Source organism: Parambassis ranga, chromosome 9, assembly GCF_900634625.1.
Source record: "Parambassis ranga chromosome 9, fParRan2.1, whole genome shotgun sequence".
Classification (NCBI taxonomy): domain Eukaryota; kingdom Metazoa; phylum Chordata; class Actinopteri; family Ambassidae; genus Parambassis; species Parambassis ranga.
In genome coordinates this window covers 5,149,711-5,177,669 of record NC_041030.1, presented here as the reverse complement: position 1 = coordinate 5,177,669, position 27,959 = coordinate 5,149,711, and the positions used below count along the sequence as shown (strand labels likewise).

The following is a 27,959-nucleotide window of genomic DNA, read 5'->3' as shown; positions in this document are numbered from 1 at the left end:
GCATTCCTCTGCGTTCACACCACCCACTGTTTTTACTGTAACACAATGTGTGTGTGTGTGTTTTTTTTTTTTTACCTCTTGCCGAAAGGCCTTCCTAAATCCCGCCATGGGCGTCGGGGCGAAGGCTCTGCCAGGCACGCAGCTCACCACCACAGGCAACCCTCCGGTACAGGTCCCGTTGGACTTCGGCGATGTGGCCTGACCCAGTTTGCAGCTGGACAGATGGGCTTCGTTGCCCGTGCAGTTGACAGAGAAGTCCCAGTATTGGGGCTTCCTCCTGCGGGCGAACATCCTGGAGATGTGCAGAAGGGAAAGCATCATCAATGATGGGTGACTCTCCAACTGTCATTTGATTAATCTGAATTCAAACAATCAATATATTTATATAAAAAACACGACAAATTATCATGAGCTGTTGGCAATGTTAAATCCAACCTGTTTAATTATTCCACAGACACTCAGAAAAAACAAATGACAAAACAATAAATTGTCCACAATCTAATAATGGAATAATCATTAGAATCTTTTTAAATAATACACTAGCAGTATACACTAAATTGTTAAACACTGCTCATGGCATCACAATGTACTACTCCGCAGGCCAAAAAAACTGAATTTCATAAAACCGAATAAATATTTATAATTAAATATAAAGTTTCATGTAAAACTCTGATTCTTTGTAGACCAAATAACATGGAAGGGCTTTGTTAGCATGTTACCTTTTTTCCTGACGAACACAAGTAAACATGTTAAATCATCCTGTATTCTGCTTGTTGCTGTATTTATACAGCAAGCTATTATGTTCTATAATTGTTTATGGACAGACAAAATGAGCTAATATGCTAAATCTAAAAGAGCTGTAAGATATTCAACATAAGAGTTGGAAGAGAAGGTGAAAGAGGGCAAAACAAAAAACTGAATGAAAACATTATTTGGCATCCACTGCAGCAAATACTTGAATTCTTACCAAAGATGAAAAGAGTTTGCTACAGCTGGGTGTGTTCAGTCGTCCACATGCCTGTGAATGACGCTCCTCCAGGCTTGCTGTGGTGCTGATCTACTCCTCTCTATTTAATAGTGAGCCCATATTATGTATTTAATGAGGCCCGTGTGTGAGGTGTGTAATGACACAGGACAGACATGTTTTTCATTAAAAACCTGGTGAGGGGGAGCTGCGGACACCATCCAAAGCTAGTAATTCCTTCACGACCATATATCAAAGTAATTTAAAGGTGATGCTTGAAACATGAGGCTAAACAGGAGGCCAAACTCAGGATTATGAAACTGTTGCCGCTCTCTTCTCTGGAGTCACCCACACTGCACGTTTCACGGGGGCTGAAGCAGCAGTCTGACACGTAGATGGAAAGTTAGAGGAGCTGCTGTGGTTACCTAAAGCAGTGGAGACTTCCAGCACAGTCAGGCAGACAGTAAATTCAAGGTTAACTCGAGCGCTGGAACTTTTATTGGTATGCTACCATTAACCTGTGGCTGCAAGCTTCCTCGTGTAATCAAGATTTAAGCCTTTAGCTCATACATTACAGCAGCTGTGTGGAATGCAGTGATGTTGGACGTACAGAGCCTGTGATGTACGGCATATACTAATTTATGATTTTGACAAAAATGTCCAAAAGCTGCCCAATAAGAACGATGGGTTGCTTCGGAGGGTGGCTGCATAAAGATCCAGCTCATCAGTCGCTCTATGTGTCCCTAGATTAAATATGTAACGACAAAAAAAACTTAGATCGCGAATGCAAGTGGCTGAGATTTCTCTGCAGGTTGATGCCAATCTGATCCTGACCCTGATTCAAAGTAAAGACCCTGATCCTCCACATGGAGAGGAACCAGTGCCGGTGCTTTGGGTGCCTGGTTTTCAGGGTTTTACCATAGGCATGATGGATGTCTGAGCAAAGGGACCCGAGGGACCTGCAAGAGGGATTACATCTTCCAGCTTGAAAGTTGGAGGACATTTAATGAAAGAGGCATATGCTAGTTTCAGCACCAAGCTCACTAAGTAATTAGTCGAAAATTATTGTTAGCAAGCAAACTAAAGGCCAGGGCCCTGGAGAACTGACTAACAGGTTTCATGTTTTGAGTGTCAGCTTCAGGCTGGAAATTCAAACCACCACACAGAGGGATCATTTTCACTACGGAGCCTGACATCCCTCAGCATAGTTCACATGTCAGGTAAAACATTAAGCTTCACTGAACTGACATGAGGTCCTCGAAGGCCAGGCTGCCTTCATGGATATCCAGACCCTCAGAGGGTCCTACAGAAGTCCTACAGAAGTAAGAAAGTCCTACAGAAGTCCCACAGAAGTACTACAGAAGTCCCACAGAAGTCTTACAGAAGTCCTACACAACTTTTACATAACTCCTACAGAAGTGCTACAGAGCTCCTACAGAAGTCCAACAAAAGTCTTACAGAAGTCCCACAGAAGTCCCACAGAAGTCCTACAGAAGTACAATGGAACTGTTTCAGAAGTACTACAGAAGTCCTACAGAAGTCATTACATGTACTGTAGTAGTGCTGTAGAAAACGTAGTTGCAGCATCTGAAGCTAACCCCTGCTTTGATTAGGAGCAAAGAGTAGTTTGCCTTGGGAGGTGTAGGATCCACTTGTTTTAGTGAACATTTGTATCAAATTTAAGGACATTCCACAGCTGTTGCCAACTTGGAAGCAACAAGGTGGACATTATTGCATTTATGTAAAGCACCAACACCATATAATTACCAATCCCAGGTAAAGTAACAGGGAAAAATGGATCAAAGCACCTACTGAGTCACAGCATTTAACTGGTGGCCACACTGTAATACCAAACGTTTCTATGCTAAGTATCCGATCTGAACCCACAAGGACCACAGAGGACCACACGTACTCACTTGTAGACTCTGGCGTTGTACTTTCTCTCCCCAGGGAAGCCAAACATGCCACAGATGACTCTGCTGTTAAACTGGGACCACTCCTCGTTACAGATCTGCTTCCATTTGCCACCATCCTTGACCTCCACGTAGCCCTCTGTTACAGGGATCCGCTTGCGGTACGATGAGAGGATGGCTCGTATGCGCACGTCTTCCACTTGAATATCGAGGTTCTGTAAGAGAATAAATTAACAAGTACGTCAGGAAACAAGCTTTAGGTACAGATGTAAAAATACTTTGGGATCTCAATAAATGAAGTATTCCAGTGTAAAATCTTCATTCATTACATAGTGGAATATGTTGAGGACAAAATAACATAAAACTGATTAATGTAACTCAAAATTATTACCCCTGGAGGTCTGGATTTGAAACCATACTCAAAATTAAAGTGGAAAATCACAATTGAGCGGAAGTTCCTCAAGACAAGTCAGAATGAGGCTCAGTAGTGTGTGTGGCCTCCACGTGCCTGTATGACCTCCCTACAACACCTAGGCATGTTCCTGATGAGGCGGCAGATGTTCTCCTGAGGGGTCTCCTCCCAGACCTGGATTAAAGCATCAGTCAACTCCTGGACAGTCTGTGGTGCAACGTGGTGTTGGTGGAGAGACATGATGTCCCAGATGTGCTGGATTGGATTCAGGTCTGGGGAACAGGCAGGCCAGTACATAGCATCAATGCCTTCATCATGCAGGAACTGCTGACACACTTCAGCCGCATGATGCCTAGCATTGTCATGCATCAAAAGGAACCCAGGGCCCACTGCACCAGGATATGGTCTCACAATGGGTCCAAGGATCTCATCCTGGTACCTAATCCAGTCAGGGTACCTCTGGCTAGCACATGAAGGGTTGTGAGGCCCGCCAAAGAAATGCCTCCCCACACCATTACTGACCCACCACCAAACCGGTCCTGCTGGAGGATGTTGCAGGCAGCAGAACGTTCTCCACGGCGTCTCCAGACTCTGTCATGTCTGTCACATGTGCTCAGTGTGAACCTGCTCTCATCCATGAAGAGCACAGGGTGCCAATGGTGAATCTGCCAATCTTGGTGTTCTCTGGCAAATGCCAATCACCCTGCATGGTGCTGGGCTGTAAGCACAAGATTGTCGATGTCGGGCCCTCATACCACCCTCATGGAGTCTTTTTCTGACAGTTTGAGCAGAAACATGCATATTATTGGTCTGCTGGAGGTCATGTTGCAGGGCTCTGGCAGTGCTTCTCTTGTTCCTCCTTGCACACATTGTGTTCTTTAAGTGTTCCCTTGATTTTTGAGCAGTGTAGATTAACCAGGTATCAGATGAAGACAAGGCCTCAAACTGCTCTTCAAAAAACCTCTAAAAAACATCTTTGTTCTCTAGTGGTGGTGGTCTGGACTTAAACAACTGTTTTAATTGTCAGTTGTACTTTGTTATTCCACACAGCCAGTTGCTTAGATGAGACTTTATCAACTTTTTAAAATTATTTCAAGAATCAAGATATCTACCTACGTACCTGCCTTACAACCCCTTAAACCCTTTAGCACATGGTTAACACATTACAGTGTAGATAGAGAATATGGATTAGTCTTTCATATGTTATGTTCTTGCAAGATGGAGCTCTGCAATCTGATTCCATGTAAGCAGTCCATGCATCTCATCTGTGTAGAAGCTGCACTTCCTGCATTACATAACAAGCAATCAGAGCCCCTCGACTAACCACAGCCGCTCAGCTCCGTGTGCAGCGCTGCTTGTAAATCTTCTCCAGACTTCTCAAACATTTTACAGTGAATACCTTATTAACGCCAAACACCATGACCAGCTGCCTTTGCAACTGTTTCTGGCTATAAAAAGCAAACATAGTTTAAGTCTGTCACTTTGTGAGTGCACATGCAGTAAAAAGAAGGACAAGACAGCTCATGTCTACATCACTGACCACCAAAAGCAACACATCAGGGGTAGTGGTTTGATTTAAACACAATTCACAGGTATAAAATAAAGGTAATTTAATATAGAAGATAAAAAAGGTGCATTATTATGTTGGAATTTCAGGGCCATATGTTAACATTATCAGCTGTTGGGAGATGGAGGTAATAACGGAGAAAGAACTACAACATTTATGAGAAAAGGTTCCAAAATGTATTTTTACATGTATCACATGTAAAAAAACATAGATGCTCTCTTACATCCGCAGAGAAAAGCAAGATATTTACAAAAAACAAACAAGAGATTATGACATTTTTAAGATCATAAAGCTGTAAATTTAAAGAATCTCACATTTAAAGAAAAAAAATAACAAATCTATGAGAAAAAACTTGAATAACCTTCAAGAATATGTCATAAACCTAAAAGAATACAGTTTTACAGAAAAAAAACATATGGGTTCTCTAATAAAAATTTTAAATTAACATAAGAAAAACATATATGAAAAATGAGCTCATTACTGTACACCATGTGTCCAGCACCAAACAGCTGACAGACAGTTGACAGACAGCCATTCATTGCTAAGAAGCTGAATTGCAGTATATTTATGTGAAGCTGTGGAGATAGACAAAAGATGGCAGGATTTTATCACTAGACGCCACAAATATGTGATGTCATTATCACATATACTCCAATTATACACACATCTGTGCATCTTTTTGCAGACCAGTGGTTTGTCAGTGTAAGAGTCCCCCTGTGGTCCCCTGATACCTCGAAGCTGTCTGAAGAATCTGCCTTCCTCTCTGACTTCTTTTGGAGATTAAATAAACATCTTCCTACACCATAAATCAACATTCTTGTGCTACGAGGTTTGACCAACCATCTGGCCCTAAATAGGGGGGTATGTCCCTCAACAGATGTCCCCCTTGACTCCTCTTATTCACTGCCAACAAACCCCACACATCAAATAATGACTGAGGAGGCATCTAGCCTCCAGAGAAGGGCTGATGCCACCAAAGTGAAAACTACAAATCATCCATCCTGCTATTTTCTCTCAAAGATAACCACATTAATCATTCTGCTGTGGAGTATGGAGGACATGTAGATGTGGTGATGGTGACCATGTCTGGATATACAGTACATGACAGGCTTAAAAAAACAGCCAAAGCGCCAGTTAACGCAGCCCAAATTGAGATGGAAACACATAACCACAGCTCAAATGTCTAAACAAAGACTGGGAGACCCCAGCTTTCTTGCTTGGTCCACATTCCTGCTTCCTGACTTCCCCATCCATTTAATTTCTCGAAATTAATTTCCTGTTTAGAGTTCAGATGGTGCTCACGTGTGTTTGCAATTAATAAAAAAAAAAGAACAAGATTTCTAACATGTGTTCTAACTTGTTTCAGGAACACTCCAGGAAATGGGGCCCTTTTTTCACTCATTTGTTTGTCCAAGAGGAAAAAGTGGCACAGATGGAAAAGCCATTACTGGTATGAGCTGTACAGGGAAAGGTGAAAGGGGGCCTCAGATTGTTGCAACTCGGCTCGGACTCATTGAGCTTGTACTATAGTAAAAAAGTCTGCTACAAAATCTCTTCATTATAACTGCTGGAACAGCTGCTGAATCCCCTTCTCACAGCATGTTTAACTTCCTGAATCTGTCATGCAAGTGTAAACTAGAAACAGTGACAGACTGTTACCAGGGACGGACAAAGTAATCTTCTAATAGTACATTTAGTTTGGGTAAAAGCTGCAAGAACTGAAGCTGAAATATTACATGTAAAGTATTCACTCTTTTTGCTTTGCTGTGGATTCCACTGACCTCCTTTCTTCACCACCTGATAGCCTTGTCTGACATCTGATGCTTCACTACATCATAGTGGTGAGACTGAACCAAATACTTTTCAGACTGTGAGACAAAAACAGTAAGTATCACGTACTGCCTAAGGTGAAATTGTTGTTGTTGGGCTTATCTCTTTAATATTGTAAAGGCTTATCATGAATGACATTGGTTTCTATAGAGGCAATGTGGCCATGTTGGCGACATCTCAGGTCATCTACACTCCTGGTTACACCAAATACAGGCAAAGAGCAGGAGCACAAGCAGAGCTTGAGGCAGGAAGGGATGTGAGTGTGCTCTCCTGTCACTCAAAGCGGCCATGTCCATAATTTTATACATTTCAAGTTAAGTAGCCTACAAAGTGACACAAAATATAATCCCTCTGGGTGCTCCCTCTGGGTGCTCCCTCTGGGTGCTCCCTCTGGGTGCTCTATTGGGAGCGCTATGAAGGGGATTAATTCCAAAACCCATTTCACAGAGGATTCAGAGTGAATGGGTGTGGCTGATTTTACCCCTACACGTCACTTTGGGGATAAATATCAGTAAAGCATTAAATAAAAAAGAGCAAAACAAATTTAAATTTAAATTTAAAAAAACAATTTTAGACAGTTTCAGAGTTTAGACTGCACAACCATTGTAGATGTGGGTCTGATTTCAGCCTTGTCAGAGGTTGTTTGCTGTGTGTGCTGAGGGAAGCTGGGGCCTTGTATAATATTCTGCCATGGTGACAAGGCACATTATCCAAAGAGAAGCAGGAAATGGCAGCTATTGTTTAGCTGCCTCGCTAGCATTCAGCAAACAATCTACCTCTACCATCTGCCTCAGAGCTGTCAGACTTTCAGAAAATCAGCCCGTACAGTGTGAGCATTCATATCCTTGGCTTTGAAAGTACAGATAGCTGACACCGCAGCTGGAACAAAAAAATATCCAATACCATATTAAGCACATGGTTGTAATGTGTTGGAAGATCATTTTTAATTTATAAAGAATAGTTTGGGTTACCTTATATTACCCTGACTCCTCACAGATATAGCCCTGCTTTCTATGGTACATAAAGTCCACAGTGAAGTAAGGACCACGTCTTCCCAGCAGGAATAAAGAGTGCACAGCTCAGGAACATATGGTTCCAATGAGGTCTCTGCCAACAGAATCCCATCCCCTGCAAAATACCAAGAAACTGGGTTCACATACAGTGTGGGATTTAAGCTGCATAGCTCCCTCTGAGAATCTTAGCTAGCCGGGAGTCATTATCTTTGTTGTCAACATGTTTATAAAGGGAGAAAAATATGTAACAATACCAAATGTTTCATTGAAACATTGATCATGTTCCACTAGCTGCCGATTCCAGATGATGCATTTTAACCGCTAATGTTTACAGAATGTAAAGAATGCTTCGTCGCAGTGTGCAGTTCCTCCTTTAAAATCCATCAAAAGAGCCCCTTTGTTACCAAACTGGAAGCAGATGTTTCACAGAGTCATGACTGAAATGAAGCATAATTACAAAGACAATGATTGAATGGAAATTAAGTGCTTTGATATGGCATTAAAGCTAAAGGAACATTATAACGTGGTAAATAACGCCATTTTTTGGCGATGAGAATTCAAGAGCTTGAAGCTTGCCTCACTTTAATGAATAGAAATTACCTGGATGACCAATAATCTTCAACAACATGGAAATGAGAAGAGAAAACACACATATACATGTTCTAAAAATTATTGACCTCATTACGTTTTGTTTTCCTGATGAGTGGGGCTTGGTTGGCATGCTAATAAACTCTGATAATAATAACTCTAAATTAAATTATGCTAAACTGTGATTTTCAGCAGACCCTATGCTTGGCACATCTATTATTCATCATGTTCATAATCGCTGATTAGCACGTTAGCCTGCTATTAATTACTCATTAGCGTCACGTTCTTTCTTTTTTTTGCTACAATGTGAGCAAGCCGCCTATCCCAGCTAGCTTTGGGTGAGAGGCGGGGTTCACCCTGGACAGGTCTGTTCTGCACATGTATAACCCTTAACCTGTTTTCAGTGACCTGGAGTGTTCCTGGTTTCTGGATAGTGCACGATTCCCTCGATAAAAGCAACAGAGCCTTATCTGATGAAGATACCACAGTCTCCAGAAGAAGCAGGTAAATTGATGGATGGTTTTTTTAACTGTATCTGTGGATATTTGGTTTAAAGCACTATTTAAACTTTGTGACAATAAGGAGATTTTTGTGTCACCACTTATTTGACCCATGTTGCATGTTGTGCCAATGAAGGAAAGAGAGGAACAGCTGCGGAGACAACTGCCAGACAAATTAGATCACCGCATGCCTCTTTAACAGCAGCACATTAAACGTGACAGCTCTGCTCTGCTCTGACTGAAACAAAAACAAAAACACAGAGTAATCAAAGCCTCCGACAGCGAATGTTTGGACTCACAACGCTACAACCCAGCAAAGAGATGCAGTCTCTCCACGCTGATGTCAAGATTCATTTTAGGATCTCCAGAGGCTAAACATCCGCCTGCGTTGCACTGTGGGAATGTGGTGCCTTGGCGGGAAGACTTCACATAGCTGCAGAAACATCTACCAGCTCTGTGAGCATAGTAAAGAAATCATGTTGAGGCTGTGACACAAAGGGCAGCCATTTATTAATCTGTAGTACAAACACGCTGAAGGGCCAACAAGGTAATATATGGAGCCCTACCACAACATGGTTGGAGGTTTACACAGAGGAAAGTGGAAGATTTGACCTTAAACCCACGCAGGGGAAAAAATGACTAAAGACAGGAAAATGGGAGCTGTAAACTCAGCTAGGGGTGACTTCATGGCTGCTTGTAATCTCCTTATAAGAAAGAGCACAGCAGAGCCTTGGTTCTTGTTAATCCCCACAGTCAGATTTTAATTCTACCTGTTACAGCACATAAGATTAGCCAGAAAAAGAGAGAAAGCAGCGTGGCCTTTAGGCATCTTATCATTAAGATCTCATTCCTGCACTGAAAACCCTCACACTTTTGTTCATTGTTGATGCCTTTGGAGAGCAGCACAACAAGCACGACCTGCAAACTGGTTTCAGAATTCATAATGATATGGAAGTGCCACAAACTGCAGTTCTCTTAGCCATCACTAGAGGCTGATTGAATCAAGTGAGTCCGAATTGTCGGACCTTCGTGCTAAAATTAATGATTCTACAGCAAAAATAAACATGTACACAGGCCTTAAGTTCTACACATAAAGGCTGTAGGTGGCAGGTGGCTATTTTGTTTTCAATTCTATTAGTACATTTGCATTCTTATCCTGTCAAATGCTACTCTCTAATGACAACATTCCCCTTTGGGCATCAATGAAGTTCCATCTTGTCTTATCTTATTGCAAACTTCAAATTCCTTAGAATGAGGTCACAAAACGTTCATCCATCTTTATTTAGTGGCCATGGCAAACAGATCTGTAGCAAAAACATTACCATTCATTCATTTGTGGGTTTGGTCACATCTCTTTGATTCATCTCTTTTTACCCCTGCATTGACTTTTGACAATCAATCTTGCTTTGTAGCTGTTTGAAGATCTGTTATGCTTTAAGGCTAATTTCTAACTATGTATTTGTATCTACTGCCCTTTAAAAGTCCTATTCACTGTGGTCCTATCAAGTCTATCAAAGTCTGGTCTTCACAACATGATGCCAAACATATGTTGTGAAGACTAAACCTGATGATCAAAGGAGGTTTCTGAGGAAGATAACGGAAGAATAAGAAAATAAAGACAGTTAGGCCAAATCACAGCAGGTCAAAACAAGGAGCCGAAAGACACTAAAATGCCTTGTAAATATCTGTGGGCTCATCACTGAACATGAGATATAATATAATATCTGCACTAATTTTAAACATCTTGACTAACTTGTTCTCCATGAGTGTGACATCAAACGCAGACTATAACTGAGTTGGTTTGTACCAACAACTGAGTCCTGAAACTTTCTACACCGCTGCTCCTTTGTGCAGTCTGTTTCCACATCACTTAACATTTCCCCATAAAATTCAAACAGCTGAGAATACTCCTCTTTTGCATGTTGCCCTCATACGTTTCCAACTGCCATTTCAGTCCCTTTCCCAGTGTTGACTCGAATAAATGAGGTTGAGAAATCTGACTGCATGACTGTTTGTTAAAAAAAGGCTCCTGCCAAACATCACATTTCATAAACCCTGGAATGAAGTGCACGCATGTGATCGCAGGTCAAACCTCAAAAATCCTCTACGTAAACTGAAGTCAAGCAGACTTGGCTCAATTCTGGACAGGAATATATAAATAAACACCGGAGAGATGCTGTGGTAAATGTTCCAGAGACGCAAGACGGAACACTGGCTGTCAATCTGTGTTGTTTACTGTCCAGCTGACCGAGAGGCTAAATATACAGCGGCTGGAATCCTTGTAAACCGCTGATCACAAAGGAACGAATTCATGGAATGAGATGTTCGTTTTGTGTCCTCTTGCAATGCCTAAAAAAAATTCAGCACCCCTCTCTTTTTCAACAGAAGACAAAGCACACACACACACGCAGACAGGAATCTGCGCACAGATGTCAAAGGTCAGCGGCACGTGCATGCAAAGGTTTAACGTTTCACCTCCGTCTTAGCTCTTAGCTCACTCTCTGGTATTTCCTTTGCGGTTGTGCCATTGTATTCTGCTTACCATCACCTGAGAAGGCCTCTCTCTGCATGCAGCCTACTAATCATCCCACACCGCAAAAACCCTTTAGCGACATGCTGTCATGGCTGCCGGAGCGTGCCTGCATGGTGTAAGTCACCAGATAAGGCCCGGGCCCAGCTGTGTGGCTCTTGTCTCTAAGCTGTGTTTTACATGCACGGGGGCCCATGTGACTTCTTTTTACTGAATGGAAAAGCTGAGTCGGATTTTCGGCCACTAACCCAGAGAGACTCCAGACGTCTAGACCTCTGCAGGCGCACTCTCTGGAGTATCATAATCTCTACCTTTTGACTCTGTAAACCCCTGAAAAGGAAGTCAGTAAGATGTTCCACAAGATCGCATTAAAGGGGGACACTTTGACGCATCGAAGTGTGCTTCCAGGTCTTGGGGAACACCAAAGCCTTTTTTTTTAACCTCCAGCTGATACTGCAAGTCCTCAAGTGATGTCAGCGCTTAGCAGATCTATATTTTTAAAGTAAAGGTCCCATTCATTGCAATGTAAAGTTTATGGACCAAAGGGAACTGCATGGGCGGGAACAGATAGGGAGACACTAATGAGCATGTGCAGTGGGACACGAGGTGAAGTTGCAGTTGCTTGACCACAGAATAAGCCAAAAACCAGTTTGCAAGTTTAACTTTAGTTAATCATATATATTCATGCTACCTTCTCCCAACTGGAACCGCCATCTAACATTAGCCATCACTACATCACAATCCACTCAAATCACTGCTTATCCATCAGTCAGTAAGACAGCAAATGTCCGATTTGTAGCTGCTAATTGCTCCAATACGTTCACTGGCTGTGTTTGTCTGTTTAGACAGTTAGCTAACAGCTAAACAACTGTGGTCTGGTGCTATGATAATTAGGGCCCGAGCACCGAATGGTGCAAGAGCCCTATTGAAACCCTTAGGATTATTATTTTTAGGGCCCGAGCACCGAATGGTGCAAGAGCCCTATTGAAACCCTTAGGATTATTATTTTTTTTTTTTTTTTTTTTTTTTTTTTTTTTTTTTTTTCCCCCTCCGAGATCGCATTTTTGGAGGCCTTAACATGCCCAAAAACTCACCAAACTTGGTAGAAAAATTCATTCGCCCGAAAAATTTTGAAATTTGCTGACTTTTGAAATGCACATATAAAAATGGCTCTATAGCGCCCCCAACGCGTAGCCCCTCTGGCCGGTTTGACACAGGATTATGAAAATTGGCACACATATGTATCACCTCAAGACGCACAAAAAAGTCTCTTGGACCCCCCCTCCAAACCCAACAGGAAGTCCGCCATTTGAAGGTTTGTGGCCATTTTTGGCGATGTGTGACCCTGCTGCCAAACTTTTCACGCCTCGCATACTTCAACGGATTGAGCTGAAATTCGCCGTGTCCACTCAGGACACCATAGGGAATAGACGCATTCCAAAACTCTTACAAAAGTCTTACGGTGTGGCCGGGGCGTGGCCTCAAAGTTTGACCATTTCTGAGGACACAGAAAGTCTCTATAACTTCTTCGTTTTCTGTCCGATCTGTACGAAATGTCACATGTATGATCAGAGTCTGACCCTAAACACATCTATACAACAATATTGAGGCTTTGACAGAGCGCCACCTACTGGCTACACAAAATGTTGTGTTTTCATAGGTTTTTCTGCCTGCCCCCCTGGCCTGTTTTGAGTAGGGTCATGAAAATTGGTACACATGTGTATCACCCCAAGATGCACAAAAAAGTCTCTTGGACCCCCCCTCCAAACCCAACAGGAAGTCCGCAATTTTGAAATTTCTGTTAATTTTTGGCGATTTGTGACCCTCCTACAAAACTTTTCACGCCTCGCATACTTCCTCCAAATGAGCTAAAACTCACTGTGTCCACTCAGGACACCATAGGGAATAGACGCATTCAAAAACTCTTACAAAAGTCTGACGGTGTGGCGGGGGCGTGGCCTCAAACTTGACCATTCGCCATTACAAAGGAACTCACTGTATTTATTGCCCTAATGCGTAGCCCCGCTGGCCAGTTTGACACAGGATCATGAGAATTAGCACACATGTGTATCACCCCAAGACGCACAAAAAAGTCTCTTGGACCCCCCCTCCAAACCCAACAGGAAGTCCGCCATTTTGACTTTTGTGGCCATTTTTTGCCTATTTGTGACCCTGCTTCAAAACTTTTCACGCCTCGCATACTTCATGCAATTGAGCTGAAATTCACTGTGTCCACTCAGGACACCATAGGGAATAGACGCATTCCAAAACTCTTTCAAAAGTATTACCGTGTGGCGGGGGAGTGGCCTCAAAGTTGACCGTTCCCCATTACAAAGGAACTCACTGTATTTATTGCCCTAATGCGTAGCCCCGCTGGCCAGTTTGACACAGGATCATGAGAATTAGCACACATGTGTATCACCCCAAGACGCACAAAAAAGTCTCTTGGACCCCCCCTCCAAACCCAACAGGAAGTCCGCCATTTTGACTTTTGTGGCCATTTTGTGCCTATTTGTGACCCTGCTTCAAAACTTTTCACGACTCACATACTTCTTGCAATTGAGCTGAAATTCACTGTGTCCACTCAGGACACCATAGGGAATAGACGCATTCCAAAACTCTTTCAAAAGTATTACCGTGTGGTGGGGGAGTGGCCTCAAAGTTGACCATTCGCCATTACAAAGGAACTCGCTGTGTTTTATGCAGTACTACCCATACACTTTATGCAATTTGGACAAAATCTTACACTAGTGCTATGGACCCGAGTCTGAACAGATATATATGCTAATAGGATGATACGGTCATAGCGCCACCTACTGGTAGCAGGAAAGTTTGGTTGTAAACATGTGTTTGTTGTATATCTGTGGAAATGAGAGGAGGACAGCATAGGACAGGAGAGTATAAGAGACGAGAGCATAGGAGAGAAGACTGCGATGACCCCGCGGATCGCAAGGTGCGCGAGGGCCCGCAATGCTGCTTGCAGCTTTAATTTTTTTTTTTTTTTTTTTTTTTTTTTTTTCCCCCTCCGAGATCGCATTTTTGGAGGCCTTAACATGCCCAAAAACTCACCAAACTTGGTAGAAAAATTCATTCGCCCGAAAAATTTTAAAATTTGCTGACTTTTGAAATGCACACATAAAAATGGCTCTATAGCGCCCCCAACGCGTAGCCCCTCTGGCCGGTTTGACACAGGATTATGAAAATTGGCACACATATGTATCACCTCAAGACGCACAAAAAAGTCTCTTGGACCCCCCCTCCAAACCCAACAGGAAGTCCGCCATTTGAAGGTTTGTGGCCATTTTTGGCGATGTGTGACCCTGCTGCCAAACTTTTCACGCCTCGCATACTTCAACGGATTGAGCTGAAATTCGCCGTGTCCACTCAGGACACCATAGGGAATAGACGCATTCCAAAACTCTTACAAAAGTCTGACGGTGTGGCCGGGGCGTGGCCTCAAAGTTTGACCATTTCTGAGGACACAGAAAGTCTCTATAACTTCTTCGTTTTCTGTCCGATCTGTACGAAATGTCACATGTATGATCAGAGTCTGACCCTAAACACATCTATACAACAATATTGAGGCTTTGACAGAGCGCCACCTACTGGCTACACAAAATGTTGTGTTTTCATAGGTTTTTCTGCCTGCCCCCCTGGCCTGTTTTGAGTAGGGTCATGAAAATTGGTACACATGTGTATCACCCCAAGATGCACAAAAAAGTCTCTTGGACCCCCCCTCCAAACCCAACAGGAAGTCCGCAATTTTGAAATTTCTGTTAATTTTTGGCGATTTGTGACCCTCCTACAAAACTTTTCACGCCTCGCATACTTCATCCAAATGAGCTAAAACTCACTGTGTCCACTCAGGACACCATAGGGAATAGACGCATTCAAAAACTCTTACAAAAGTCTGACGGTGTGGCGGGGGCGTGGCCTCAAAGTTGACCATTCGCCATTACAAAGGAACTCACTGTATTTATTGCCCTAATGCGTAGCCCCGCTGGCCAGTTTGACACAGGATCATGAGAATTAGCACACATGTGTATCACCCCAAGACGCACAAAAAAGTCTCTTGGACCCCCCCTCCAAACCCAACAGGAAGTCCACCATTTTGACTTTTGTGGCCATTTTTTGCCTATTTGTGACCCTGCTTCAAAACTTTTCACGCCTCACATACTTCATGCAATTGAGCTGAAATTCACTGTGTCCACTCAGGACACCACAGGGAATAGACGCATTCCAAAACTCTTACAAAAGTCTTACGGTGTGGTGGGGGTGTGGCCTCAAAGTTGACCATTCGCCATTACAAAGGAACTCCCTGTATTTTTTGCCCTAATGTGTAGCCCCGCTGGCCAGTTTGACACAGGTTCATGAAAATTAGCACACATGTGTATCACCCCAAGACGCACAAAAAAGTCTCTTGGACCCCGCCTCCAAACCCAACAGGAAGTCCGCCAATTTGACTTTTGTGGCAATTGTTTGCCTATTTTTGACCCTGCTTCAAAACTTTTCACGCCTCACATACTTCATGCAATTGAGCTGAAATTCACTGTGTCTACTCAGGACACCATAGGGAATAGATGCATTCCAAAACTCTTTCAAAAGTATTACCGTGTGGCGGGGGAGTGGCCTCAAAGTTGACCGTTCGCCATTACAAAGGAACTCGCTGTGTTTTATGCAGTACTACCCATATACTTTATGCAATGTGGACAAAATCTTACAGTACTGCTATGGACCCGAGTCTGAACAGATATATATGCTAATAGGATGATACGGTCATAGCGCCACCTACTGGTAGCAGGAAAGTTTGGTTGTAAACATGTGTTCGTTGTATCTCTGTGGAAATAAGAGGAGAGCATAGGACAGGAGAGTATAGGAGACAAGAGCATAGGAGAGAAGACTGCGATGACCCCGCGGATCGCAAGGTGCGCGAGGGCCCGCAATGCTGCTTGCAGCTTTAATTATCGTTTGTTCCCCTGGGATTAATTCAGATTATTCTTTTATTGTTTGATACAATCAACCAAACTGCATAAACTGCATATAACAAACTCCAGGAATTCAAGCCATCCATAACAACCCGTAGACCCTGCCAGTTCCTTTTGGAAACAAAGAAGAAAAACTCCACTGAGCTGTCCACACACGTTTTCAGCACATTAAGTAACATGCTATATTAGTGTTTAAACCCTCCAAAGAAGCAGAGGAGAGGGCCAGAGAGACAGAGCTCTGGTCTGCAGTTCGCTCATAAGATTGGAATGTGGATTCATGAGGTCTGCACACTGAGCAGAAAGATAACTGTCTGCTTGTGGTGGCAATTAGCTGAGAGCTTGTCGGTTGACCTGGAAAGTGATGCTCCGCAGGGCCCCTAAAGGGCTGGCCAGATGACTCTTGACAGTTACGAGTGCAACATGTAAAAATTACCAGTTAACCCTCACTTTCACTGACACACTTTAACTGGAGGCTATTTAGAAAGGACTGTTATTAGGGGAGAGTGATGGGTCAGGTTATTGACTTTCAGTGCACCAAGCTGTTTCCTGCCAAGACCTAGAAAATGTATTGCAGTCAAGTCATGGCTGAGGATTTGACTCTAACGTCATATTACCAGGTATACACGTTAATTGGATTTTGAGCAGAGAGGACCACTGTTTGTATACCTATATGCAAAGGGGAGCCAAGATGCCACATGCTAAAATAGCATCAGAATGTTTACAATTCATGAGTATAGGGTGTCTAAGCATCCTCTCACTCCCCACTACAATGGAATATTCCATGAGCCCATGTATGATGTGATGCAGGAGTAAATACAGGGTTGAAGAGTGGTGTGAAACAGTTAGAATAAAGCAAAGCTGCAGATAGTGGTTCTGAAGAAAAAGAGAAAGGGAAGGAGAGCAGCAACACTGCCAAGGTGACAACCTTTTTTTAAAGGTGCTGGCACCGGCTGCTGACAGCAAAAAACACTGCTCGCCGCACTAGTGTTAGCATTTCGAACATTCCAAGCTAATGTTACCAGTCACAGCCAAATCTGGCAGCTCAGGCGATGCTGCTACTTCATCCAAGACAGCCTTACAGGACCTGTCAACTTCCACTTATGTTAGCAACACAGTTAACAACACTAATTAGCAAAGTGTGGGATTAACATATCTGGTGGATGTAGGTGGCCCCATGGCTGTGGGCCCCAGACTACGAAATTTCACTACTGCATGGGCTAATAATTCATTTTAAATCCATTATCTTATATTATCATTGGTTGTCACCTGAAAAAAAGTATTATTTTAATTGATTTCTTTGCATAGACTATGCATCTAAATATCTCCTTTAGTGCAACATGTCCTACTCTTCTTCTACCTATAGTCCCAATAGCATCAAAAACCCTGTATTTGAGGCTCTTTCATGCAAAATAACTACAGCCAAAACAGATAATAAAGACCAGCTGTTACCGTGCAAAACAACAAGGTGTCGACTTTTGGTTAAAAAAATAAAAAAAGGTGTGAAGAACAAAAGGAAAGTTTATGGCCTTCAGATGTCTCAGCCTTACCTCGACATGGTTGGCCAGCGTATTGATGAATTTAAATCCTGGGATCCTCTTGTCGCTGCACACCACGCCTACGTCTTCACTGTGTTTGCAGTCCGAAACGCCAATCCCGTTGGATGGACAGAGAGCCAGAGTCTTTTCTTTGCCGGTGCAGTGCAGATTGTCAAACCAGATGGGCCCTGAAACAAAAAAAAGACTGATCAGTGCTTCCATGGGAGAGCTTTTTCCTATTAGGCTGGTTTTTCCAAAAAACACAGAACTTTTTGCCTTGAACCTTTTTTTCCTGTGGCTAATAGTACATAAATTAAAAGGGAATATGTGCAGCCATGCATGGGAGTTACATCAATAGTATGTTCAGCCAGCAATGGCCCTGTAAAAAAAAGTTGGACTCTTATTATGGTATTAAAGTATAAGATGTGCATTGACATGCCTTGTCCTTTGCCATATTTTGAAGATGGGGACCATGAGATGGCCTCCACGTAGCCCAGCTCTCTGCACACCACCTGCGCAGCGTGGATGGTGAAGTCATCATCGCAAACAGTGCCCCACTCGCCATTGTAGAAAACCTCCACACGACCCTCGTTGTGTTTCCTCTTATCTCCCGCCAGTCGGAGCTGAATCCTGGGTGTGTCTGGTGCCAGCTCTGGGGCGGTGTAATGTTCCTGTTCCGGGTCCGGGTAGCCCGGCGGGTAGCCCAGGTGCTCGTACTGGCCGTGGGCCAGTTTTAACAGCACTAACAGGATGACAGAGGGCAGATTCTGGGCGGCCAGCATTTTGGTTGGAACTGCTGAAAAAAGATGAGCAGAGACAAGCGCTCATTAAAATTCCTTGGCAGCTGACTAAAAACAGTTATTAACAATAGTGTTTTCTATTTATTAGAACTAAATAAATCCGAAGGCACAGCGACGGGAGGGATTTGTCAATTCACACGTTCAGGTCCTTTCACTGAAGCACTAATGATGTCTGCAGGGTAACTTTGAGCCAAGCCTGGAGACTACAGTCACATGGAAATGAGGATATGTTGAATTATGGGAAATATGTGGATGAAGAGACCTGGTCCAGGGTGTACCCCGCCTCTTACCCATCCATAGCTGGGATAGGCTCCACCCCCTTGTGACCCTGCACTGCAGATCATTTTCATGCAAAGAGTTAAAGTGAGGCAAATCTACACCTCCAGTTGCCTTGCTTCAACCCTTTGAATTATGGGAAATGTAGTCGGAGCTAGTGTAGTTTAGAGCTTGACCCATGCAAGGTATACAAAGTGCCATATGAGTCCCCCAAATATTAACACTTTCATCTCCTTGTTCTGGGTTTACAGACTGATAATGTGCTTATATTTTAGGTATGTTGTCTCCCTTTACTTTAAAATGCTCTATGCAGTACAATTGATGCTAAACAAGGACATGACTTTTTTAATTCAGTATCATTCTAACCCTGTACCTGACAATGCTCATGTCACTCATTTTGCAGTTGTTCCCTACGTTGGCGAGGTAGCAAGCCAGCTATGGTGTATCATCATGTATATAGAGAATACTGGCCTACCTATTGATACCTATTTGATAAATCTACAGAACACTATGTTTCCAGTGACAAAGGAAATAGCAGTGGAGCATATATCTAGGTTAGGTCTGTCACAATCCCATCAAATAAAAGTTCTTTGAGTGAAGAAAAGCTGGACTCAAGCTGGAATCAGGCAGCTGCCAGGTGATGTAATACAAACCTCCCACAGAAAAACACAGACTGCTGCTCTCATTTAACTTTAAAAGAAAATAATGACTCACAAGACAAAAAACTGATACGACACTGAGTTTTGAGCACTATAGAAATCGCCCTCTGACTCATCAGCAGCTGTCTCCACACACAAACAAATGTTAAAAGCTCCTTAGTGTAAAAACATCTGGGTATGGACACAGATGATCCATCATCTGCGGGGTGTCTACTTTCCTCACTGTAACGTGGCAGTGGTTACACAAGCTGGAATCAACACACACATTATAAAATGAACAGGGGGGGGGGATTGGAGCCCACATACTCTGCTTACAATGTGTCAGTCCAAACCAGCTAACAGCTATTAGAAAAACATGGTCAGCACGTACAGAAAAGGCACACAGCACAGAGCTGGGGGGGATTTCACGGCAAGTCGGGTCTGAAATCATGCCTTCCTGTTTTGTCGGCTAACGTCTAGTCGGACAGAACAGCAGGATGTGGCCCCCCTTTGTTTTAAGTTACTAACGAAAATGTCAAGACTGTCACTGATCCAGACAGCCTGAAACCTCTGAAACCTGACACCTTCACTGGCTCAGTCAAAAAAAAAATCATCTTTTCTCCTCTGCATTAAAAAAAAACCCTGAATGTCAGTGCCATCACACACATAAGCACTAAGGACGGTCTTCTTCCCTCTTATATATACATACTGCCTTTACCTTCATGTCACACTCATGGATCCCACCTGCTGCTGCAGGGGATGTGTGCAGCGACTGAAAAGGTCAAAATGTCACTTCATAAGAATGTCAACCACTCTTCTCGTGCCCTTTTCTAAAGAAGTCATGACTGCATGCAGAGAAAAGGGACTTTTGTCTGTTCCACAGTGTCCTTTAAAAAGAACAAAGGGACTAACAGTATGGAAGATGGAAAAATAATGCACAGTATTCAGTGCAACTGAACTTTAGTGACAGTAAATGCTAAAGAAATACACATGGAGAGAACTTTACACTTATTTCTAGTTAATCTTCCTTCTACAGATACTTAGTTGTTCTATTTTTTTGCCCAATACAAATCTGCATAATAGTAAGTGATACTGTTACTTTGAGTGGGGAAAAAAAGCACCATCAGCTAAAAGAAAGCCCTGCCCTGCTCTCAGTAACAAAGCCCACATGTTAGTTGCACGAACCCAACTTACTTTTCTTCCCTCCGCTCAGAGACGGTCCCTCCTGAAGGCGCAAGGAACAAGCGACGGTGCAAAGGAAGGCTGCAGTCAGCTGCTGCTGCTGCTGCTGCTCTCTCAACTTTCACTGCCTCTCATGCAAACGTGGGCCAGCCTAAAGAAAGGGGCGGCCCCACCCACTGACGCCCACCTTTAGCGATGACCTCAGCGGAGGAGACAGGACCGGGGACGTGAAAAACGGCGCATCCGACCTGAGCGGGACAGAAGGGCCGATGGAGAATGCTGCTTTCAAAGACCGTGGGAAAAACAAACAAAACAACTTTATACTGTGTAATGGACATCAAACAGTGAAGCGTGACATGTGGACTTGACTAATTATTATTTGTCAGCATTTATTTTCGACAGGTTTATATATAGATAGATTTTTAAGAAGCAAACGAATAATCAAAGTTTACACTCTTTTTTAACATTTTTTTGTTTACACTCAATATCCTAGAGTTTTACTGGGAGTTTGTCCTGTGGAAAGAGTATAAATGGTGTGCAGGTGGTACAGCAAAAAAATTAAATAATATAAAATAATAAGGCACTCCAACAAAACCTCAATATGATGAAATAAGCTTAGCAACAATTATGTACAATGAAGCCCAACAATTTTCTTTTTTTAACAATTTACAGAGTGTTTTATATGTTTGATGCTGCTCTAAAAAACAACAGGCCTCTACATGTATTGATTTTGAAGTGTTAGGCCACTGCACAGATTATTGATAAATAGGAAACCTGCCTCATTGATCCATCAGAGTGGGATGAGACCACTGCTGATTTGTAGAAGCTGTACTCTGTGGTGGATCTGGCAGCCAGGGGCAGGCTGTAGGTGTCCTTGTTGCTTCATCTTTCCAGGATGTGGCATCAGTCATACGCCTCTTCCAGCAGCCTGGATTATCACTGGGATCTGCAGGGGGAGGAGTAGATGCTGCCAGGCTGTGTGGAAGAGCTAAACGATGCTTCAAAAGCAGAACATTATGAGTGTTATACTTTAATTACCTCACTAGTGGAGGACTTAATCCAGGAGCATGCACATGGTCTGGTGCGTGACCCAGCACTGCCATCCTGTGTCTGTCCTCTGCTGTGCCTGCAGGTGTTGCTCCTACTCCTACTGACCTCAAACTTGACAACACATTTGCTGCAAATACTCACTCATTCACAATACTAACAAATATAAAAACATTATGCATATATTCATAACACATACAGAATCTGACAGAAATGTGCTTGAAGTACCACTAGTGGCAACAAAACAGTTTCCTTGGTTGGGGTTAGTTCTGCTCACCTCGCTGTCGGTCTGGAATTTCTGGCTGCCAGACAGATGATGCCTTTCACTGGTTTCACAGTAACACTTCTATACTGAGCTCTGCGGTGTTCACTGACTTCCCCTGGGTCTTTCCTCTACTTCTGTGTTTTGTGGCGTTGACAAACAAAAGAACCAATTTTGTTATGGAGGTTACCTGACAACACACAGCTTTAGAGCCAGATTACATCTTTAACAGTACAAGTTTGTCAAAGATGTGCATTATTGTTTGAGTGTCCTTTAGCAATAAGTAAAAATACCCTTCGTCAGTGTAACACAATGAATCAAACCATGCGGCAAGAGTTTACAGATATCAGGAAGATGAAAGTGGTTTCCATGGTTCCCCAGGAAGTCCTTCAGCCAGATGGCTCATCTAATAAGAAGCATTTTGACACATTCTTTCGTCTGGTTTGTTCTCCTGCAGTTGTTTGTTCCATGAGGTATTAAGGGCGTATGTAAAATACAGCAACATAAATGTGGAATATTCAGAATATTCTGCAGAAGTACAATGCAAATCAAATAATAAAATGAGCACTCCAACCGCAACCAATCAGAAACTGAGTCTATACTAACAGTTATGCTTTGAGCCAAGTGTATATGTAGATGCACACAACAATGCTAGCACTTACGAAGAGGCCTATAGTTAAACTGCAGTATTTTGCTGGGATTTGCTAATTGGAGCAGACAAAGTGTAGCTAAGGCTGAGGGGAACGGGTGTGTCAGTGGGTGAGGACCAGCAAAATCTAAACCTATATGATCAAAGCATTCAATGGACCCAAACACAGACAACCAGGACCACAGGTAGCAAACCAAAGCTGAGCTCTGTTTTGTAAAAAGAAGAAGAAGAAGAAGAAGAAAAGCCAAAACCAAAAAAGCAAAACACCACAACTATGAGGAACAAAGTAAAACATGAAACTGAAAACTAACCGCACAAGGTGAAGAAGATGACTCGGAGGAAACGCAGGTGGCAACACAGGAAAGAAAAACACACCCACAGGACACATGACAAAGACATAGTGGAGCACAAGACACAGGTGGGAACAATCAAGACAGAGCAGATGATCCCAATGAAGGGAAAACAGTAAGACTGGCAAAGACATACAAGGACACTTGTCCCTCAAACTAAAACAGGATGAAAAGCAAAAAACTAAGACTAAATCTGAATCTCTCACTCTGTATATAACAATTATATCCCCAATATCAAACATATAAAGAGAGCTTAATTATATGACATATAATCTCTGTGGCTGGATGACTGCTTGCGGCTTCATCCTTCCATGTACCTGCAGTGCATTCTGGGAAAGTTTCTTTAGTGTAAATCTGGAAATGTCAACTATTGTGATGATAAAAACATTTTATTTTTCAAGCACAAAAGGAATATTAAATATCATTTCAAAATAAATATTTAATTCCAGAATCAGCATTTCATTTCCAGGCACTGCAGCAGCTTCTACGTGATCTGTGCTGCTTGGACTGATTTGTTTCTCTTCATTCATTTTCTTCTTGTAGCACCGGCTGGGAAATAAAGATAAAAGGAGTGTTATTAAATGCTTAATTAAACAGAATCCTCCTTTATTAAAAACATATTCTCACCGTGTAAGCCATATCCTCAGGCCTGGAGTCTGGTCTCTGCCATTCATAATTGGACAAAATCTTGAGGACAACCAGGCCAAAGGCAAAGATCAAAACCCCTAATGAATTTCCTAACAAAGCCTCAGGTGGGAGGGCAGAGTATGGCTGAACCCCACCGCTGTTTCCTTTCCTGTGGAAACAAAAAAAAAATTAAAAGAGAATATTTTGATTTTACAAGAAGAACAGAAGAGAAAAAAATGGCACTCACAGAACAAAGAAGAGTTTCTCATTGATGCCTGAGATGCAGGCAGCGATGCTGAGCAGCAGTATGCCGATTCCCATCCACACATGGACGGGTTTCAGGAGTTTACGTAGATACATGGGGGAGCAGGGCAGGAGGAAGCCACCCATACCCACCACCCACTGCATGGTACACAGACACAAAAACAGGACTCATACCCCCTCATTGCATTTGACTAATGACACCCTCTTTCTGCTTCTACAGTGGTCTTACCTGCATGGCGAACAGAGCCGTGGCTGCGATTCCAATCCAGCTGTGTAAGGAGTAGAGGTTGGGAGTGCTCTTGGCGTTGTGGAAGTCGAATACAGCGCAGAGGCCAACAATCGATAGAATCAGGGCGAGGAGCATCACTGCGGCATGAAGGAGCTTCCAGGGGAGCTTATTGTGACCCCAGGTCAGAGGGATACGGTACAGCACAGCAGCTGCAAGGAGAGGCAGAGTATGGCTTTATTTGTACCTGATGTTGTGTTGGTTGAAGAGGACACTGGTTTAGTTTGGACAGCAAAGGTGATATTTTATTATTTAAGTTAAAAGAAACAGGCTGGTCTGCTGATCCACAGAGTTGATCTATAATCTCTTCACAGTTATTATGGCCTGCCATGCCAAGAATGGGCTCTAATGCCACTAAAAAGTAATAATACCGCTCTAGTTGTGTACTTTTACAGCCAAGAAATCACATGTAGACTACGCTGTCTCAGACCAGTGAAAGCAACGAATTGCAAGCGAGCAATGTGTGATGACACAGCATGTCATTAAAGGATACACAGGCAGCCAGACGGTGTATGTGGTTAACCCTTTTAGGATACAAATAGACATGATATATTTGTTTTATGTGTTTTTTTATTGTGGTACATGCACCTTGAGTGCACACACTTTGATTACTGCACCAAGGCTTTGATGCACACATTAAAGGAAAATAATACTTAGATTCTAACCAGAAAAAAGGAGCTAATGATAGCTGCTGTAAAGCCTCTAATGTCCCTCATGGATTCATAGGACATAATGACACACCAAACCCAGCAGATACATTTCCACAGAGGGCACACATAGTCTCATTTGTAGATCTTACAGCTTTGCTAACATCACAGGACAAGATTACATTTGCTGTAAGAAAGAGAAAAGGACATTTATCATTTACATTTATATTATAATGAATACAAATGTAAGCTTTGTGGTCCAGAAGCAGGTGTGCAGAAAACAAATATTCAGTTCCATTTATTCCTATTTAACGGCACCAGGAGAATTAAATGTGTTTTCTATCTATTGCATTTGTTACACGGAACCATATGGGAATTTGTTCTTACAAAGACTCTGAATATTGGCAGATGACTGAATGACAAATCTGCCTATTGCCACACTCAGCCCTGGAACACACCAACAGCTGTCAGCAGTTCCTCTCAGGACACTGATTGGTCTGTTTGTGTCATCAGCACTGTTTGTGAAAATGGATAACATGGTTTCATGCAGTCATCCAGAAATGTGGCAGCTGCCCTTTTCAACATTGGGCACTCTAGGGTAGTAACTCTTTTCCCAAAATGAAGGACCTCACATCTCTCTATTGTGACAGTGATGGTCATGTGTCTGTGATGATGATGTTTCTGTGGACTGAAGGTTTCTAAAATTCATTCACTGTTTGCTCTGTAGAAAATGATGATCATATATTAGGAAAAAACATCCTGACACCAGAAAAAAGAAAGAAAACAAAAACGCAAATTTAGAAAGCAAAACACGCCCAAATCTAAAAAAAAATGTGGACAAAAGGTGCTCGTGAGCAGGACGGTGAAGTTCCTCCTATTCATATGATTGCATTCTAACTGTAAAATGTAGCCATGGTTACAGTCCATTACAGTTCATGTCTGAAAGGCAGCACCTCTCATTTGATGGTAGCAGACGTTACCTCATGTGGACATTACCACACTGCTGCATCAAATGATATACTTGGTTTCTATGATGTGTAATTACCTTAATACTGCCAGAATGTTAGCAGGAAGAACAGAAGTGAGAAGCAGAAATGAAACTCTCTATAATCAAACCTAAGAAAAAGAGAGAGAGAGAGAGAGAGAGAGAGAGAAAATCACCCACCGTTGCCGTACAGCACCACCAGACCAGTGACCATCAGAACAGGATGCCAGTTGAACTGAAGAGCAGAGCCATCCCAGGCGAAACCGCCACGCCACCGGCTGTTCCACACACACACGCACACCACGCAGGCCACGCTCAGGCACAGGCACAGCAGGTAGCAGAGGTAGAAGATCACAATGGACCTCATCCTGGACAGAAGCGTGGGCTGAAAGAAAAAAGAAATCAGATATGAAGCACTGAGTTAGAGGTAAAAGGCTATATAAAACTCTTAATCACAAATAATAAACAGATTTCAGTTAAAGCTTGGATTCCTATCAGAAATGTAAACAGGCTTCTTACCTTGTCCACAGCTGCTGTGACACTGACAGCACTTCCTACATCTACAACCCTGAACTTAACTCTCAGTAGTTATTGTTCCACTGATGATTTCCCCCACTTGTTAATGTTTGACTGACACACTCACAGCCTGCTGCGCGCTCACTTCGTGTTTCTGCGGTTCATCCGAGGTCTCACTTCCACATGCAGCAGCAGCCGCAGCAGCTGTGTTCAGGGGGCTGAGGGGGAAGCAGTCAGAGGTGGAGGAGCAGCTGGGAGATGGAGGAGGGCCACCCTGCCGCATCTGCTGCCTGGAAAGCAAAATAACCCACGGGAAGTGTCAATGAGACGCATGATTACGGTCACAAACAGGGACACCAAGACGAATATGACACTATGGTGGTGAAATTTACCCCTGTGTAAAAAGGACAAAAGTTAACAGCTTTCTGGCAAAACTGAAAAGTAAACGTACATTATCCGTGCGCGGCGACTTTATATTTGCATATTTTCCACCTACAGTCTTGTATGGATAATAGCGTGGGCGCTACATCCGAAATTTAACGTGTTAAAGTAAAATATAAGTCATGTATCTTGTTAATAGCGCTCCACGTGTAAGAAAACGACAGAAGACTTTAAAAGATATCCACGACAAATGCTGCGTTTACAGGTAAACTCCTTTCACCTCAGGAAGAGACATTTACCTGACCCATTTCCGTATTGTAAGTGCAAGGGCTTGTGGGAAATATAGTTCCGTTTGTTCGCAGCCTGTGCTGCAGCCTATGCGAAGAGAAGATGCGAGCCGTCACACACGTTAATAATAAATAATATCCCAAAGAATTGTAGATACACACTGTATATACTCATATGACGTGTTTAGACACACATTTATTCTCAAACCATTTCTGTTTATGTGCTGTTGACCAAATTGCTCCTGTAGTTGATTGCGCTCAAACTTCTTCTTCTTCTTCTTCTTCGTCATTTTAAGCGCCCCCTGCTGGAGGTGGTGGTTGAGTGGGTGGTGCCCTGTCACTCTGTACACACACACACACACATATATATATATATATCAAAAAATTTGTTGACTTATTTATACTATATGTCATAACAATCCTATGTTTGGCTTTTATTTTATTTTTTAATTCTCTGACTGTTTTTTAGTTTTTAATGTGTGTATTGTTTTTGTCTTCTTAAAAGGCTGATTACAGAGTGTGAATGATATATATCATCATACACATTACTTTCATCATACACCTGCAGCATATATGAAAGTGAAATACTGTTAATAGTCATATTTAAAAAAAAAACAATGAGAATGTGATGAAATAAAATGTGTATTAAGGCTGGTACAATAATAAATGTAAGAGATGTCTAAACTGATGTGTTAAAATACCACAGTTTTTGACAATAAACAGATAAAAATGAGATATTTTCTCAAATGTTGAATCATCCTGGTCATGTCATTGTCAGTCTTATCATCTTCTTATTGTATGAACAAGGATCTGATCTATTTACAATAAAACTGAATTAATGGCACTAAAAGATGGCATCAGTTCATTATTAAAAATATTTGTGGCAACTAAAGAAAATATGATCTGAACTGTAAAAGCAACAGAC

At 42.5% G+C, this 27,959-nt stretch overlaps 2 protein-coding genes across 8 annotated transcripts in view; both read right to left on the bottom strand.

Moving 5' to 3' along the window:
- Positions 1 to 20,851, bottom strand: part of loxl2b (lysyl oxidase-like 2b) — a 29,825-nt gene extending 8,974 nt beyond the window's left edge. For 2 of the 3 annotated variants that reach the window (XR_003671285.1, XM_028414929.1), the window contains exons 1-5: positions 20,746 to 20,851; positions 18,277 to 18,633; positions 17,850 to 18,025; positions 2,881 to 3,092; positions 76 to 292 (exon numbers count right to left, since the gene is read on the bottom strand). Coding sequence is in view for 2 of the 3 variants with exons in the window: in XM_028414929.1 (XP_028270730.1) it covers positions 76 to 292; positions 2,881 to 3,092; positions 17,850 to 18,025; positions 18,277 to 18,619 (948 nt within the window). In the remaining variant the exon portion in view is untranslated. The remainder of the gene's footprint in view (positions 1 to 75; positions 293 to 2,880; positions 3,093 to 17,849; positions 18,026 to 18,276; positions 18,634 to 20,745) is intronic. The other variant, XM_028414930.1, reaches the window with a different exon arrangement.
- Positions 20,852 to 23,411: 2,560 nt separating this feature from the next.
- cyb561a3a (cytochrome b561 family, member A3a) lies at positions 23,412 to 27,069 on the bottom strand. Of its 5 annotated transcripts, none has more exons than XM_028414131.1 (7): positions 27,047 to 27,069; positions 26,494 to 26,656; positions 26,031 to 26,235; positions 24,162 to 24,370; positions 23,916 to 24,070; positions 23,669 to 23,837; positions 23,412 to 23,590 (listed from the first exon to the last, which is right to left on the bottom strand). In XM_028414131.1, exons 2-7 carry the CDS (start codon positions 26,647 to 26,649, stop codon positions 23,564 to 23,566), a joined length of 921 nt encoding a protein of 306 aa, XP_028269932.1. In that variant the 5' UTR covers positions 26,650 to 26,656; positions 27,047 to 27,069; the 3' UTR covers positions 23,412 to 23,563. The 5 variants fall into 5 exon arrangements, with proteins under 5 accessions (XP_028269932.1, XP_028269931.1, XP_028269929.1 ...); XM_028414130.1 differs by lacking the exon at positions 27,047 to 27,069 and adding an exon at positions 26,759 to 27,040; XM_028414128.1 differs by lacking the exon at positions 27,047 to 27,069 and adding an exon at positions 26,818 to 27,040.
- Positions 27,070 to 27,959: the final 890 nt, after the last annotated feature.